Source organism: Fusarium phalaenopsidis (genome assembly GCF_050370095.1).
Source record: "Fusarium phalaenopsidis strain FUZ10S chromosome Unknown contig_32522, whole genome shotgun sequence".
NCBI classification, from domain to species: domain Eukaryota; kingdom Fungi; phylum Ascomycota; class Sordariomycetes; order Hypocreales; family Nectriaceae; genus Fusarium; species Fusarium phalaenopsidis.
This window is the reverse complement of record NW_028145372.1, coordinates 501-17,422: the sequence shown is the minus strand read 5'-3', so window position 1 is coordinate 17,422 and position 16,922 is coordinate 501. Positions and strand designations below refer to the sequence as shown.

Here is a 16,922-nt window from a genome sequence, read left to right as displayed (position 1 = left end):
GGACGAGGAGATCTCGAAGGTGTGTGGTGAGCCGACTGTTGGGTTGCGTCGCATAGCTTGGTGTACACCTGTCGGATTATCCTCAGGCTGGCTATTACCTTCGCGACCCATGTTCTTTTATCGCCCTCTTGGATGTCCCGGAATATCTGACTGAACGAGTTGGAGGCTATGGGTTCTCCAGGGAACGGTGATGACGGAAGTTCAGGGAAAAGGGCCTACATCTCGCTTGCACAGTGATCGGCAGCACTTATCGCCTCTCCCATCTTCCCCAGGAGAGAGGCAAGTTTTTTTGCCGTGAAAGCACCTATAACGTTAACTCTCGGCTTAAGCTATATGTGCATATGGTATTAGGGATTGCAAATGAGATGGCATAATGAGAGCCGGGAAAGAGATAGTGCTATCAATAAAGGAGCACAGATATAGAAATGCATTCACAAAGGACGCAGGTCTGGCGCGGGCACACGTGACTTGACCACCAGCCACTATTGGTATTTTACGAATAGTGCTTATGTAAAAGCGCGCCTTCTGATTCGAAGAACAAAGCCACCACAGCCACACCTGGCCACAGCCACACCTGGCCACAGCCACCTCACTGGCTCAAGATCAGCACCCTTCTGGAGGACAATCAAGGCCTTTATCGTGGTTGGCCCGTGGTCTTGATCATTGGGTTCTTATGTCCTTCTCCCCCAGCCGATATGAGCTCATTTTGATGGCTTTAGCGCCTCGGCATGGTTTCCATTATCCGCTGTAGGTGGAGGTGTTCTCGCATTCGGTCCAATCACACTATGTAGATAGGCTCGCGAATTGATATTTGCTGTCATGTAAGCGACTGCCAATTCCTCCTTCGCTCGTGAGTCATATATATAATGTGGTGTATTGACCAACAAGCTCGCCGTGGGAAGAGAAATAGAGTGACCAATAACAATGATGCGTCTAGGACGTCTTTCCAACTTGTCGTCAAACTCTGGAGCCTTGCACGCGCATGCTCAATCCTGGGAGTCTAAATGCTTCGGCGCCTAGTAACCTAATGGAGCCCACGACATAGGTCCATCGTCAGCCCGGCACATGAGAACTCGAAGACGAGAATGCGGTATTGTTGAGTCCTCTGTTTTGTTAGATCCCTGGAGTGGCCAGCGGTCGAAGTACTTGCCATGATTTTACCTTGGGCGTAAAAGAGCGTTGAGGCAGGCTCGCGGGCCTGGCCTGCCGCCAATGTCCGAGCAACTGAGGTGGTCTGCTCCTGATGGGCGACATTAGATTCATGGATGCTATGGCCAGCTCGAGTTCTCCATCACTTCTTCGCTTCGACATCTCACCCGCTGCCCATCATTCTGCATCTCTATGACATATCTAGGCGCCCTGCATTATCGGCCGAACTTTGAAGATCGATCCCCCCGAACTTGAGAGTTCAAACACCCGCCCTATTCATCCAAGGTTTGTTGCTGCTTGGAGTCTGAGCTTAACGATCATGGATTGACAGCATAAATAGATGCCTGCCATCCGCCTTTCCAGAAAGATGCTTCCTGCTTCCGAGAGCCATCTTCACCCATACGCGCGCCGTCATCATAAGACACGAAGTCTCCCCGATAACATTGAACCGCTTCCACTCGGCTGCCGCGCCGTCAACTTCCGCTTCGCCATCATGCAGCCACCGAGCCTTGAGGAACGAGACCACTACTACGAGGGACTGCCGTCCCGCCCGCGACTTGTTGCTCGCTCCAGCGTCACACCCTGGCGTGGAGCTATACCACCGGAGAGATCGAGGTACTACCAAAAGCGGCTCGCCCATGTTGGAAAACACCCCATCGTTGAGTCTTGGAATAGCTCGTCCGCCGAGGGCTCTCTTAGAGCTTCTGTTTTAGACGCACTAAGCGGGACTGATTGGACCGCCATCGACATACTTCGGGTGGGCTACGCGGATGACCTGCCTATGCCTGTCGTTCTGATGATCTCTGTCATCCCTAATGCCGGTTTGTTCGAAAAATCGCTGGCGATAGTTAGACGGTGCAAGCAGCTTCTCGACGGGGCCGGCTTCGACGACGTGGAATGTGAGATAAGAGAGTCCCAAGTCTCGAACCTACTCAGATCGTCTTCTGCGCTCCCATCGCTACCTCAGCTATCCCATTTCACGCCTAGACGGCTCACCTTCCGCCCAGACCGAGATTTGTCGGACCGCATTAGAACTTGCATCAGTTCCCACGATAGCCTTGCTGTCGAAGGAACAAAGTGCCTCTATCTCGCTGTGAGGAGGGAAGGTCAGGACCGGGAGACAATAGCCGTCCTCACCTGTCGGCATGTGGCGATCGCCGTGGCTAAGGACGAAAAAAGGGAGTCCAACCTTGACACTACAATGACGAAAAAGTTAGTGCAACCCGGCGAAACGACCTTCTGGAAGCACTTTCAATACATCAGCCACATGGTCGAACACTATAACCGTCAAATCAACCTAACAAAAGGGAGACGGGACATTCTGTTGAGCACTCCGGAGGAGTCAGAATCGAGACTCAAACAACTATACGACGACCGTGCCCCATATCAGGCATCGTTCGATAGGCTGCGCCTAATGGAGGAGCCGTCGTCGAGGGTGTTTGGCCATCTTCTCTACGCCCGGGCGTACGGCATCCGCGAAGGCATCGGCAAAGACGGCTGGCTCAGTGACTGGGCCTTGATCGAGTTGCACCAAGACAAGTTTGAGCGGCCCCTGGGTTCACTGACAAACCAGATACTGATGGATTCCCTACCCTCGGAGACCACAGAACTCGCTTACGCTATGCAACCAGATGCCGATCCCCGGCTTTTCGAAAAGGAGAGCGAACTCAGCCTGAGGGGTATAATAACAGAGGCCAGCATGATGAAGCAATCTGACACGGAAGCGCGTTATGTGTCAGGCCTCGTTGTCGCTAAACTCGGAGGAGCATCGAACCTCACACTGGGATGTCCGAATGAGGTCATATCCGTCATCCGGCGGCCCTTTGGAGATGGCAAGCCCTCTGAAGAGTGGTGCATCGTCAGCATCGACGAGGGGGAAGTTCTCCAAGCCCGGAGACTCAGGTGCATGTGTCTTTGACCTGAACGGCCGTATTGGGGGATGATTACTTCGGGGAATGGAAAAGACTCAGCGCAGGATATTACTTATGCTACCCCTATGGAGAGACTTCTGCGAGACATCGAGGCGAGTGGCTTCAAAGTAAGGGTTCTGTAAGAGGATGGATTGCTGGGCGTAGTCATACAGAAGTGACTAATCAGCAACTACCGGTACATGGTTGTGCTTGCTTGGCGCCGACGATTCGTCAGCTGGAAATCAAGGTCAGGAACCGCGGTGTTGGGCTGAGAAAGATACCAGAGTATCAGCACGCTAATGCAGTCGTGGCCCGGTTATTTGATTGCTTGCTTTTCCTCGCCGGAACAGCGAAGCCGCTTATTAGTGTCGGCCGAAACGCTTTAAAGGTGAATGACAAGGGACTATTTCTCGAGATGCAACAGAGGCGCCAAGTTGGCAGCGCGGAACCTTAAGGAGATTTCGCGCAACGCAGAGGCATTAATGTACAAATATACCCACTCCTCTTGAAAACCCATGGAGCATTTCACTCAATTGTGTGATTATTTCGGCCGAAAGTATGGGACTCTTCTAGGAGAATCTCCTCAACCCCGCGCCACCCCTAAAGGGTGTGCATGACACTCCCAAACATGAGACCTCCAACGCTGCAGGTTGGGATAGGAAATCGACCGAGAATGTGCATTGAAGACCTGAGCCACACTCGAATCGGCAACCGTTCGAGCCTGGCTATCCCCTATCAATAACACTTCCCAAAACACCAGCTTGGCCTGAGTCGATCACTCCCCACGATAGCTCTTCGTCGGCGCTCAGCTCTAAAGCTATGGCCGCCCAATTATCCGTTGTCGATGACTCGATGCGATGGACGAACCAGAAACGACTCCAGTAAGACCCGAGTCTCTGCTATATGCCCCTCCCTGTCAGAACCAACACACAAACTCAGTGCCTCTTCTGCAAAGATATTGGATAGAAGCGAAACTTCGGATAGAACAGCTGTACCATACCTGAACGATAGCCGAGAGCGACAGTTGATCTAACGGCAGCGGATTCCCCCCCTCGATAGTCCGGAGGTAGCCAAAGCATCTCCTTTCCATCTTGAACAATCCATACACCGTTGGTGCTTATACCCCAGCCAGAATGGCGAACACCCCGTAAGGTTATTTCAGTCGACCGATCATCAATGGCAGGCGTTGAAGGACCCAGATAAAGTCCTCCTCTTCCTCACCACTCAAGAAGGCAAAGGCAATACAGAAGGACCGTTGACAGGCATCAACACCAACCATGTCAAGAAGAGGCATCTTGTACTTATTGGTCTTGTAGGTACAGTCTAACAGAAGCACCTCAGGGTATAATTTGAGGTATTCTAGTGACTGCGGATGTGCAAATAACACTGCCACAACTCTACCACCCTCGTCGATACGAATATCATTCCAGAAGCCATCATCATCTAACTGAGAGGCAAGGGCATGTATATTGCTTTGACCCTTAGCGAGGTCCCGCTTGCCCCGTGCAATAGAGTTATAGATATCTTGCTGGGTGGCGAGTGTATCAGAGCTCATGCGTAAATATAATCTAATCTCCCTTGGCTGAATGCCGGCATTAGCGAGTTGGTGGACTTTGGCTTCATCTTGGCGAGATAATTGACGATGTACTGGATGTGCCACTGGGCTGAAGCTTGGGGGGTGATTGTGTTGGTGGAAGCGAGTATCAGGGCGATGCCGAAGTCTCCATTGAGTGCCACAAAGGCTCTCCTTTGCGGTAATGGAGGGGAGGCATCCTGTGCGACGTGATGTAGTCCTCCGGGTTTGTTCTTTGGTTGAGGGCATTCCCGACCGGTCACAGCTGAATGTGACCGTAACTCTCCCGCTGGCAGTCTTCGTGGACCGGGAGGATGTGAAGGCATAGCCTCGTGGCGCTGCCCAGGCGTTGATCGCCGTGAACAAGTCCTCTCGTGAACTAAAGTCGCCCTCAGGAGGTAGAATATCCTTGGGGAAGCCGTGAGAGTCATTATATCGGCAGCAAGGCGCGGCAGCTAGACTTGATACCGTAGATGCTGTTGATCGGTGCATAAGGGTGCCAACTGGTGGTGTGTGGCCCCCTCGGCACGCGATGGGCTACAAATTTTATCAAGAGACACCAAGAGCTAAAGATGCGTTTTTTTCGGAAATGCGACTACCAGAGAGCCATATGCGAAGATCCTACTATTATTCGTAATTGGTTTCGGCTTGTGTCGAACACAATCGCGAAGTATGGCATCGATGTGGGGGATATCTATAACTTTGATGAGACTGGCTTTCTTATGGGTATGATCTCAAGCGGAATGGTCGTCACAGGCTCAGAAAGGCGTTCAAAGCCGAAATCAGTGCAGCCTGGAAGCCGGGAATGGATTACGGTGGTTCAGGCGATCAATGCGGAAGGCTGGTGGTCCAGCCATTCATCATCGGTGCAGGCCAACATCACCTCGCCAACTGGTACCAAGACAGCACCCTCCCGGACGGTTAGGCTATCACAACGACTCAAACTGGCCGGACCGATAATGAGATCGGTCTCGAGTGGCTTAAGCACTTTGAACGGTGCACATCCTCGATGGGCACGAAAGTCACCACTCCATCGAATTTGAGAGATATTGCTAGGATAACAAGATCATCACGCTTTGTATGCCGCCTCATTCATCTCACCTACTTCAGCACTCAACGTCGGATGTTTTGCGCTTCTGAAGAGGGCTTATGGTCGAGAAATAGAGCATCTAATTAGGTGCTCTATAATCCACGTTTCGAAGACCGAGTTCTTTCCGGCCTTCCACGCTGCATATGATGCCACAATGACAGAAAAAAACATCCAGTCATCATTCAAGGGAGCTGGGTTTGTGCCCATTGACGCGGAAAGCGTGGTCTCTAAGCTTGATATGCAGCTACGGACTCCAACGCCTGCCGCGGAGGAAGCCAAACCCTCGACCCCTTGTGTTTCAAAGACCTCGAAGACCGTGATTTAGGCCGGATCTCAGTCTGAGTACCTCGAGAGACGAATTAGGAGGCATAATATTAGCTCCCCAGCGTCAATATTAGGAGCTCTAAAGTCTCTTGCTAAGGGTACGACGGCAATAATGCATGAGAATGTATTATTGAGGGCTGGGGTTAAAGACCTTCGAGAGGTAAATGAGATACTGAGCCGGCGCCGGAGGGCAAAAAGAACCCGCCTACAGAAAAGAGGGGCCATGGCTGTAGAGGAAGGAAGGCAGGCAATTGATCAGATGGATGTTGATGCGCAGGTAGTGGCCGAATCGTCGAGTGGTGGTCAGGGAAGGCCGGCGCGACCGGGTGTTCGGCGCTGTGGTGTCTGCGGCAAGCCCGGCCATAATGCAAGGACCTGTCAGGTAGTGATTGAGATATCTGGGGAAGAGTATAGTGAGTAGCTTTAATTGATTAAATAGTGTGTGGTATTTTTATAGTGATTTCTATGTTAGAGGTTAAGAAAAGTGTCTGGTTCGCTTGCTGTCCGGCTCGCTGTACATGTACGTTATGCCCTTTAGGGGTTTACCTATATATATATCTGTCTCATACGATAAGCATAGATTGGTATAGTAGAGGACATAGAGGACAAGAGGTTATACTAATGGGTGGTAGCTTTAATGCTATTTTGCAGGCACTATATATACTTATCCTTATATTCTTCTCTAGACGGCCTCGCTTGCCATGCCCCGAGTTCCATAGTGATGTTAACGCTTGCGAAAATACGTGAGACTTAGAAGATAGAGCGTCAGCTAGCTCATAAGGAGGCGAGTGCCTAAAAAGACCTTTATCCGCAAGAGTCGCGTCGCTAAGTTAAATTATACATGGCATTTAATATCTCGCTAAAGGCATTTATAAAGAGGCCCTAAACCGCTGTCCTCATGGTCTCTTGACTTTGCTCCACAAAGCTGCTATCTACGTGTGGACGGAGCTAGCCCTGCTCTGAAAACGCTGATCTCTGGCTGCAGCATCTATAGCCATATCTGATCGGCGACTATGATGGACGAGGCTCCGATCTAAGTCGCCGAACGAAATAACATGTCAATAGGAACTCATGATATTAAGGTTTATGCGCGAATTCGACGATTATAGTGATATAGATTGTCTTGTCAACCTAAAGGACCTGCTCGGTACGCATACGGCTGTCTTTTCCATCCGCTACATCGCCTGACATGAATCCATAACCAGCTTCTTATCACCCGACACTGACACAATAGGCCTGGGAAGTCCATGTTCCAGATCTGCCGAGGTTCAATCCCGTGCCAGCCCGTGCCGGATTAACCAGGGTAAGCTCTCTGTACTACGGTACGAGGCATAAAGTATGTTAGTTCGCCCCACACAACAGCAGGGGTCAAAGGGGTCACTTTCCCGGGTCGCGATGTAGCTTCTTGCAAAATTGGCTATGGTCTTCATCTAGAATCGAGTATGCATTCCATTAGCATCAATAACAGCCTGGCAACGGTCCTTCATTGATTCTAATAGCTCAAGAAAGAAGCTATCATCAATTGCCTCCCAAGCTTCCTTCACTGCAGCCCTTAGCTGGTCATATGATTGCTGCTCTGGGAAATGCCTCTCTATATAATCCTTCATCTTATTCCATACGGTCTCAATTGGATTCAAGTCCGGTGAAAAAGGCGGCCATTCAATGATCCTGATACCTCGAGCCTCAAGCTCAGCGATAGTCTCTGCCGCGGCGTGGGCAGGAGCATTATCTTGCATGAAGATATGACCCTTATCCGGATGAAGACGATGCCATCCACATACAATAGGGATGATATGTTCTATATAGCTAGAAGCCCGTATCGAGCCCCAATCCTTTTCCCAAAGACCCCGGGGCCCTTCCCTGAGAGCCCAGAAAAGCAGCCCCAGAACATCCACCCCTTCTTCCGTTGATGCCGATCAACGATGCAGGTTGGATCAAGCTCTTCGCCGGGCCTACGAGTGACCCAGGTTCGTGTGTGCCTTCCCCCTGTAACCCAGGTCTCATCAGACCATAAAATAGCCATCCACTCATCAAGAGTCCAGTCAATACATCGCTCAGCAAAGGCAAGTCTTTTCTGCTGGGTAGCCTCTGTGATTGGGGGCTTCCGGCGAGCTATGCATCGTTGGAAGCCAGCCCGACGAAGGGCATTCTTCACAGCATAGACCGAGCAGTCCCAGCCTAGCTCCTGTGGAAGCCGCCAGTAAGCCATCCGCCTTCCTCTCCGAGAGGCACATACGAACTCAATTAATTCCTCTACTTGAGCTTGTGTAAGCAAGGGAGGCCGGCCAGAGGGGCGCCGAGGTGTTGCTTGGGTTGTAGCTGCGTGTTGGACTTGCCGAAGCGTAAGGCGAAGATGCGTAGCTATTTGTTGATAGGTCCAACCGGCTGATCGAAGCGTTCGAATCGATATACGGGTATCGCGGCTTGTATTGCTTGCGCGGTTTGAAGGCTGCGGCGAGGGGGTTCTTGGAGGGGCGCTTCTGAGCTGCGTAAGAAGCTCCTGATGCTGCCGGGCAAGTTGCTCTTGGAGCTGCTGTTGAAGCTGTTCTTGCCGTTGCAAGATAAGCTGCTGTTGCTCTTGAAGCTGCCGTAGCTGCAGCTCGAGGTCCTGACTAGAAGCCATAGCGAAAACGCGATCAAAGAAGGGCTCAAAATGTGTTGTGTTGGTGTTAGGTTGAGATACGCGAAGAACGCGAAAAGTGACCTCTCTGACCCCTGCTGTTGTGTGGGGCGAACTAACATACTTTATGCCTCGTACCATAGTAGTAAAGAATGTTACATTCCGCCCGAGCCGGGACAACGCTAAGCGCCTGTGCCTGGGGTTCTTTGGCCGGGGTAGCCTGCACTGGAACTCTGCCAGCGTCTCATCCTCTGATAGCGTGGGTAAATACCCCTATTTGGAAAGTTGCTTAATGATATGTGACCGTCTCAGAAATCTTAGTGGATCCTACCGTAGTGAAGGAAATCCTCAGCGTGGTTTTTAAATTTAAAATATTTATTAAATCTATATAGATAGAAGGAAAAACTAAAAGTATCTTATTAAACTTAGAGATAAAATGAATAAATAAATAAATAAATAACTAGGTATTGCATTTATTATATTGCTGGATAGAGAGCTTATAAAGTTTAGAGCCCTGCCTTCTTCTTTATTAAGAACCGCTTATTAAGTTTAGTCACGGTAGTATCTATGCATAGCGTTATCCCCGTCATTAGGAGCTCGGCACGTTGAAGCCCGGATCTTGATGGGTTAACTGAGCCAGAAGATCGGAGCTCGGGACTTCAGTACCCTGTCTCTGTAACTGCTCTGGTGGGCGTACTCGACGGTGGGAGGCTTGCCACGGCACATGCAGATGATTTCTAATCGGGGGTTGCGACAGCCCCGAAATCCGATTGTTCCAACTGGCTTAGAAAGTATATGATATATGATATGACAAACCTTAATCCGATTGGAAATATTGCGGCTTTAAATGGTGGAATTAAGTATAGGATCAATATATCTGGTGGCAATATGATAATAGATAGAGGCACACGACAAGGGTAGAATGCATTGGGGTAGCTTTGTCGGGTAGATCGGCTTCACCTTGAAGGTAGAGGGCTGCATCTCATGGCTCATTATGCAGCGTAAATAGCTATCACACACATAGCTGGCAGTAGTTTTCTTTATCTCTTAGATACTACTTGAGGGGGCCTATAGACCGGCCCGATTCCCGGTGTTTGGTTTCTGTCGCACTTGGAAGTGCTTGGTCTTCCGAGCACAACGGAGTTGCAAAAACCAAGTACTTCCAAGTGCGACAGAAACCAAACACCGGGAACCGGGCCGGTCTATAGGCCCCCTCAAGTATTAGCAACTGTCTTTCACTCCTACATAAACTCAAAATTTGCCGATGCGAGGGCCAAGACTAAGATTCTCGGGGAACCTCAGTAGTACTAAATAGCCGACGCCCTATAGTTTCTAAGGCTTATCTGAGAGCAGTAAGGTTAGCCTTGCTTCCGAGTTTATGCATCTTTCATGTATTTTAGCTCGTTTTAATATATCGCTTCGCAGAAAAAACAGCTAGCTTGCATCAGCGCTCTTAATCTACCCCATCGTGTTTAATTAATGTTCTTAGTCACATAAATACATTCAAATGTTAACGACCTAGGTAGTTAATAGCACATAAGCTCCTTGATAGGGTACTATTGTTAGCCATTAATTTGAGAGAAGAGTCGAGAGAAGGGCTGAGAGAAATGTTGGAAGAACCATTAAGAGAACAGTTGTCTTCACTTGCCCCTAGATGCTCTATGTTACATTTGAACTCAATTTTCTGCGTGTGACGAAGACCTCTATATTCTACCGGTTTCGATGAAGTGTGCCGTACTTGAGGGGGCCTACAGTCCGGCCCATTCCTATGACTCGGTCTTCCGTAACTCCGTTGTGCTCGGAGAACCAAGCACGGGGGGTATATTAATAAAGGAAATAGCCGGTTGATTAGGGAAACTAAGGAAGATACTTCTATTTCTATAGAGATTCTTAATAAAAATAAGTGCCTAAGTTAATTAAGAAAACTTATAAAGTCTAAAATTATCTAAGTAACTGAAAATAAAAAAGATATTAGTATTTATTAAGAAATATTAAATAATAAAGTCAAGTTATTTAATAAGATATTTTTTATATAGTAAAAAGTAACTTCTTTCTCTATATAAAAATATATAGAAAAAGAGGTATCTTTTCCCTCAATTTACTAGCCATTTCCTTATTCAAACCCCCCCTCCCATGCTTGGTCCTCTAAGTGCAACCGAGACTAAGCACGGGGGACCGGGCCGGTCTCTAGGCCCCCCTCAAGTATACATGGCGTGCGTATGGATGGCATGGTCTGGGAGGCCCGGGGAAAGGGGACGGTGGCGTCCGGCCGGGGAAGTTCATCTTCGTTCCGTGAGCTTCAGAAGCTGCCTTTTGCAACAAGAATCTGTCATGCCGACAACAGAGAGACAACTATAAGAGCCATGAAGCCTACCATCATCAAAACTAGAACAGTCTTGACACCAAGCAAACAAATCAACTTAACACTCTAGAGTCACTCATGAGTCTTTTTGCAACCACTCGCCCTCAATTGTTCAAGAATCCCTTCAATTTTCGTATCTTCCAGCTCATCTCAACTCGCAACATGACTGTGAACCCCGTCCAAGCTCCCTCTGACAAGTCCGTCGACGCCTCGGGCATTCCTCCCGGCTACAAGGCCAAGGTTGGACAGCTCCAAACCTTTGTCCTGCCAGACAAGGTCACGGGAGGTGACCTCGATAAGAAGCTTGGCAAGGCAATTGTTAAAGCCTGGCAGGAGGACGGTATCCTTCAGATAGCCATGAAGGAGAGCCAACAAGCCCTCTACGAGGGTGCCAACCAGGCCAGTCAACGCTTTTTCAAGAAGCCATATGCTCAGAAGGCGGCCTGCGTTGACAGCCAGACCTATGCTGGTTACATTGCCAGCGGTGAGGAGCTCACTGACGGTATAGCGGACTACAGTGAGATCTTTACCGTCACAAAGGATCTTCCTCTCGATGAGCCCAGGGTAAAGGAGAAATGGCCATGCCATGGACGGTGCCCCTGGCCAGATGCCGATTTGCAAATCCCCATGAAGCAGTACATGGACAGTCTAGGGAGAGTGGTGAGGTGCTCTTGCAGCTGACTGAACTGGGTCTCGATGTGCCTGAGGGGTCTCTGACCGGCCTGACCCGTGATGGTTGGCACCACATGAGAATTTTGCGGCAAGTGATTAGAGTTACCATTTAAATAGCTTCATTACTAACATTCTTTCCAGATTCCCGGCAACACACGCCACCAACGGAAAGGGGAAGGATGGGCGTGGTATAGGCTCTCATACTGACTATGGGTTGCTCGTTCTTGCAGCAGCTGACGACGTCGGTGGTAAGTGATACTGCGATTCAATAAACGCTCTGCAAGACTCGCTAACGGCATTCATTTAACCTAGCACTTCTTGTCCGGCCTCCACAGCAGTCCGACGAGTTTGCCAACTGGAACAAGAGTGCCGCTGGATTCAAGGAAGACGATGACGGATGGGTGTTTGTGCCTCCCGTGGAGAATGTGTTCACAGTCTTTCCAGGTCAGCTTCACGCGTGCCAACTCCGGCTTGTGCAGAACTAACCTGTGACCATTAGGAGACATGATGCAATATCTCACCAACTCGACTCTTCCCTCGACGCCCCACAAGGTCGGTCTCAATGTTAGGGAGAGGTTCGCCTTTGCCTACTTCCACGAGCCCAGCTTCCAGGCTGTCGTGAAGCCACTGCCTGGATATGACGCTGGGCAGGAGCCCAAGGAGGGTGTGCACTATGGGAAACACTTTACCAACATGTTCATGAGGAACTATCCGCAGCGAATCACTACCCAGAGGCTCATTGATGAAGGCCGCTACAACCTTCTGGAGAATGAAGCCCTGCGCACTATGAGGGCTTAGGACTTGAGAGGGATCATGGTTACGGATGCTGGTTTCGTCATGAGTTGGCAGAACAGTCGCTACTGCTGGAGAGTCTTGACCTGAACAGATTGTCATAACTTTTAAAGGTCGGTCGATTTGTATAAGGATTCTAAGCAACGGAGAATCCACATAACGCTCTTTTGAGAATGATATCTTTATAAATATCAATTGCATTCCTTAGACTTGTTACGACCCTCGCGGTTACGTCACGTGGTATCCACAATTCGGAATACCAATGGACCTATCAAGGGAGGACCGACTACAAGAGGAACGACCGCGGTCTAGGAACGACGTCATTCCTGTTCACGATCGTTCCAAACCAGTATCATCAAGTATATGGAACACGCTCATTAGCACTTCCTTATGTACCAGATACCTCAGCTATCAATACAACTTGGTTACACTCAATACCTTTGAGCACATTACCAGACATGACTTACACCCTGTTCAAGGAAACGTCAGCATTCCCCTGCCAAACATAAACCAGCACGACCCACATATCCCCTTGGGACTTGTACGACCGTCACAATATTGCATTTACTTTAACTGAGCTGATAGGTCCTTTTGCACATAAAGCTGATCGTAGAGATCTGTAACATCACAAAAAAGCCTCAGAATTTCCAACTTCTTGTCGTTGGAATAATTCAAAAAAGACTTCCTATCAGCCCTGTGACATTCCCAGTCTAGCATGTCCAACGCTTGGATCAAGCAGCCATGTTCGTACTCGGCCAGATGCGCCAGGCTCTGCTTCTTGGCGTCCATGCCGTCACCCAACGTTTGATCGCACAGCGAGAACTCTGGAAAATGCATAGAGTTGATGTTTCTCTCAGCAGAATCACGCGCCATGGAACCGTAATCGTTGTACATGCGACACATGGTCGTCAAGTGGCGCGACACTGCAGCGGCGAGGTATTTCTGCGTCACTGTGGGGTATAGCTCTTCACCTTGTCCAACAGAGGCAGATACCAGGCAGTTTGAGAAGGCCAGCGAGTATGCGCATGCCACATGGTTGCCTCCGATGGTGCGTGCCCATTCGAAGTATCGCTGTGTAGGTGAAGTAAAAGTGCCGCCGTCCTTCTGTTTGGAGAAGCGGACGTTGTCGTCGAGCTGAGTTGCATGCGAATGCATAAACGCTCGAAACTCCTCTAGTAGGTTCTCACGGTCCCAGCGGCTGGATCTAAGCACCACCTTATGATTTACCACGTAGCTGGTGAATCGGGTGAGGGGTCCTTGATACTCTGGAATGCCGATGAACTGCTGGAATGGCCATTATCTTTTTCCTGGCCGTTGACGTAAGCCAGTTCGCCCTTGGGTTTACTTGCGGTACTGGCTGAACCTCTTGTGACGCTGTCAATGATGCTGTCAATGTCCCTATGCAGTAGCGCACCGCTTCCCGCGTAAGCGGGCCCAGACACGGCCTCCATGAACTCATCGGTCTGGTAGCCCAGTAAAGAAAGCATCATCATGTCGTAGAGCCAGGAAGTGGATGCAAAGGTCCGTCTGCGGTTGTTGCACCCGACCCAAGTGAAGGGGATGATGCTGAGGTATTTGTCTTGTGCGAGCTTCACATCGTCCCTTGGGAAAATATCGACTCGTCGAGCTTGTAGAAGAGGAGCGAATAAGGACGACTCGATCATTGATGATCGAACTTCCCAATCGTCAATCAATGAGAACAAAGCCGTTTTGCGAACCAGCCGCATGTAGCGGTCCAGATCAGCCAACGCTTGTGCATTGTTGATACAGTGGCCGATGACTCCGGGCAAGCTTTGTGGAACAGCGGCCTTGAGAGCAGCCACCCTGTAGGCTTCAGCCACAAAGGCTACCTCGTAGGCTGTCTTGGAAGTCCATGTGAGGTCTTCTGACTGGTGACTGCACGCCTTGAGCCAACTCGCACCCCGGTCAATGCAAGATTGCAACTTGGCCCGGATATCGTTGAAGAAGCATACACGACGTGCCTGGGCGAGAGCCAAGATGGCATAGCAGGTCTGCTCGCGATAGCCACCCCAGGAGCCATCGTCGTTTTGATCCAGGACAATACGCAGACAGGCTTGAAACAAAGAGATGCTTACTCTGCAGCGCCAGTTCTCGTCTATGACGCTTGAAAGGCAGCCACTGTCAACGAGCTGGAGGAGGTGTGTGAATGCTTCAACCAACAGCATGGTCGGATACAAGTGGCTCAGATGCTGCTGGGGTTAGAAGAGATACATGATTGTTTCAAGAGGTTGTGAGGCTCACCCATTTATCCTTGATGCGAGAGTCGCTATCCCACCACCATCTGCAGATGAACAGGGTGGTTTTCAAGATTTGCGAATGGTATTGGGAGATGTTTTGTTGATGAAGAAGGCAAAGCAGAACGTGGAGATTTGAAGTCAAGCTCGGATCCCGTTCTGCTCCAAACGTGGTGAAATGTTCCCGTCCTTCGAAGACCTTTATCATTGCATCCGGGCTGACTGGTCGTCTCAACAGATTCAACGCCAGGAGTGCTTTGGCGGTGTCATCTACGTCGGCAGTGCGAGGCGCTGAGGGTGTTAGTAACCTGAGTTGAAGAGACACTTTCGAATTGATACTCACCAAATCCGATGATCCCTTTACCATCCTGCAAAGCAGCGGCAAGGATATCAGCCAGACCATGCATCCCATCACACTCAATGTCCTCTACCAGAAAGCCGGCTTGAAGGAGGGTAGCCAGAGGCTACGTCCAGTATGATCAGTCAAGGTTGACACAAGTTGAACGAACTCACTTACCCAGCTGCATTCAAAAAAGGTCGTTGGGTGGGTTCCTGGGATTCCACCGTCGCCGTGACCAGCACCAGTCTGTAGGATATGCCGCAGATACCGTTCGGCCTCGTCATCCCATTTGGAAGCCCCTATCAGATAAGCAGCAGTCGAAGAGGGCGAAGCCATCATGGACCCATGGTAGAGATGATGGGATACCCGATCAAAGTCGGCTTCTCCCAAGAAAGCCTCGAGTGAGTGGAGAGCCGAGGATGGCCTTTTGCCGTAGAGCGTATCTAACTGAAACTGCGACATCTTGACCCTGTGCATAGATTCCAGGGCATCTCTGCAAGGGAAGTCGAAGGAGAGTTCCCTGCCTTGCTTCTGAAAATAAACCAGCAGAGCAGGTACGATCAGTTCAACGCCAATATGATTGGTCTTTTCAACATCATCCCATCGACCCAACTGCTTGTCAAGGGAGGCAAATCCCCGCTCAATACGCTGGCTGATCTCGTCTGGCGAAATGTCGAGAATCTGCAGAGGTTCTTTGGCATGGGCCAAGAGAGCAAGCAGGGCCGCAGCCGTGTCCAGAATGCCTGCGGTTTGCGTTGCTGGATGTATGCCCCAGCCTCCATCATCGGATTGGGATTTCAGCAGGTAATAAAAGGATTCTGGAAACAGCCACTGTTTGACATTCCCCGTCGTTTTCGGAATCATGGCTACCCAAGCAGTGTCATAGACTTGGCAGCTAGTTGTACAGAGACCATAGTAGTCATGGTAGCTTGCGTAGGCTCGGGCGATCAAAGACTTTGCCATTGAGGCCAGGGTGCTACCGTCGGATTTGCTTGTTGCTGCAGCGTTTATCATTGAGGAACTGGAGTTTGTTGCAAGATAAACGTTAGCAATACTACTAAGGACCCTCAGCTTATAGACATACAGCATCTTGCGCAAGGAACCTTGAGGAGGATACGATACGAGCACGGGATAAACGTAGAGAAGTCAGAATGATTCAACGATGAGTCTTTGTTTGCTGTAACAGGAGGAGTTGAGAACCTCCTCTTCAAATGTTGCTACCTCATAAGAAACCCCCTTGGTTTGACGAACCCAGGGCCCCGTTTCAGGGTGCGTACTCTGAAGCCCGTTGTAGACTACCGAAAAATTTGCCGAGAGGCACTGCTATCACATGGTATGGTGTATACATGACATGCAAGGTGATACTTCGCTCGGCAGAGAGGGTGACTGTGACTCCAGATACCACGCCCCCTCCTGTTGCCTGTGCCGCGGGAAGGACGATGACAACTTCAAAACACATCCCGTGGGTTGATTTCTAATCAATTTTGAGTTTGAGCTTTGCATATGCATTGGTCTCCACGTTTTACATGAATTAGCCCCAGTCAATGGCAACGAAGAAACTGGAGTTTACTCTGGCTTGGGTGGTAAGCGGGTTTTGCTTCCCATGTTGCCTACCAAAGGGCCAGACATTCTACGTTGCGACAACAGGGCTTGGCCATGCAGGGACTTGGCCATGCAGGGCTGGCCATTCCGTGTCCTTGATTCATTAAGTCGGAGACGCTCATTCCGTGGCCGTTTTATCCACGCCAATTAACACATACACCCGTTGCTCCCGGACCTGTTGCCTCCTTCTCGCTCTTCTCTTCATCTACCTCGATCAGAGTACAACCACTTCA

General features: G+C 49.9%; 6 protein-coding genes across 6 annotated transcripts; 3 read left to right on the top strand and 3 right to left on the bottom strand.

Annotated features, from left to right (window-relative positions):
- Positions 1–1,516: 1,516 nt before the first annotated feature.
- LRP88_15031 (uncharacterized protein) lies at positions 1,517–3,067 on the top strand (the record flags this gene model as incomplete). The annotated part of the gene is made up of 1 exon (XM_083251362.1): positions 1,517–3,067. One exon carries the CDS (start codon positions 1,517–1,519, stop codon positions 3,065–3,067), a length of 1,551 nt encoding a protein of 516 aa, XP_083092874.1.
- A 2,137-nt stretch (positions 3,068–5,204) lies between these two features.
- LRP88_15030 (uncharacterized protein) lies at positions 5,205–5,557 on the top strand (the record flags this gene model as incomplete). Its single annotated transcript, XM_083251361.1, has 2 exons — positions 5,205–5,358; positions 5,409–5,557. The coding sequence occupies 2 exons, from the start codon at positions 5,205–5,207 to the stop codon at positions 5,555–5,557; spliced, it is 303 nt and encodes a 100-aa protein (XP_083092873.1).
- Positions 5,558–11,190: 5,633 nt separating this feature from the next.
- Positions 11,191–12,498, top strand: LRP88_15029 (uncharacterized protein; the record flags this gene model as incomplete). The annotated part of the gene is made up of 2 exons (XM_083251360.1): positions 11,191–11,674; positions 12,203–12,498. The coding sequence occupies 2 exons, from the start codon at positions 11,191–11,193 to the stop codon at positions 12,496–12,498; spliced, it is 780 nt and encodes a 259-aa protein (XP_083092872.1).
- Positions 12,499–13,056: 558 nt separating this feature from the next.
- LRP88_15028 (uncharacterized protein) lies at positions 13,057–13,647 on the bottom strand (the record flags this gene model as incomplete). The annotated part of the gene is made up of 1 exon (XM_083251359.1): positions 13,057–13,647. The coding sequence occupies one exon, from the start codon at positions 13,645–13,647 to the stop codon at positions 13,057–13,059; it is 591 nt and encodes a 196-aa protein (XP_083092871.1).
- Positions 13,648–13,715: 68 nt separating this feature from the next.
- LRP88_15027 (uncharacterized protein) lies at positions 13,716–14,678 on the bottom strand (the record flags this gene model as incomplete). Its single annotated transcript, XM_083251358.1, has 1 exon — positions 13,716–14,678. One exon carries the CDS (start codon positions 14,676–14,678, stop codon positions 13,716–13,718), a length of 963 nt encoding a protein of 320 aa, XP_083092870.1.
- Positions 14,679–15,174: 496 nt separating this feature from the next.
- On the bottom strand, positions 15,175–15,951 carry LRP88_15026 (uncharacterized protein; the record flags this gene model as incomplete). Its single annotated transcript, XM_083251357.1, has 1 exon — positions 15,175–15,951. The coding sequence occupies one exon, from the start codon at positions 15,949–15,951 to the stop codon at positions 15,175–15,177; it is 777 nt and encodes a 258-aa protein (XP_083092869.1).
- Between the last annotated feature and the right edge of the window lie 971 nt (positions 15,952–16,922).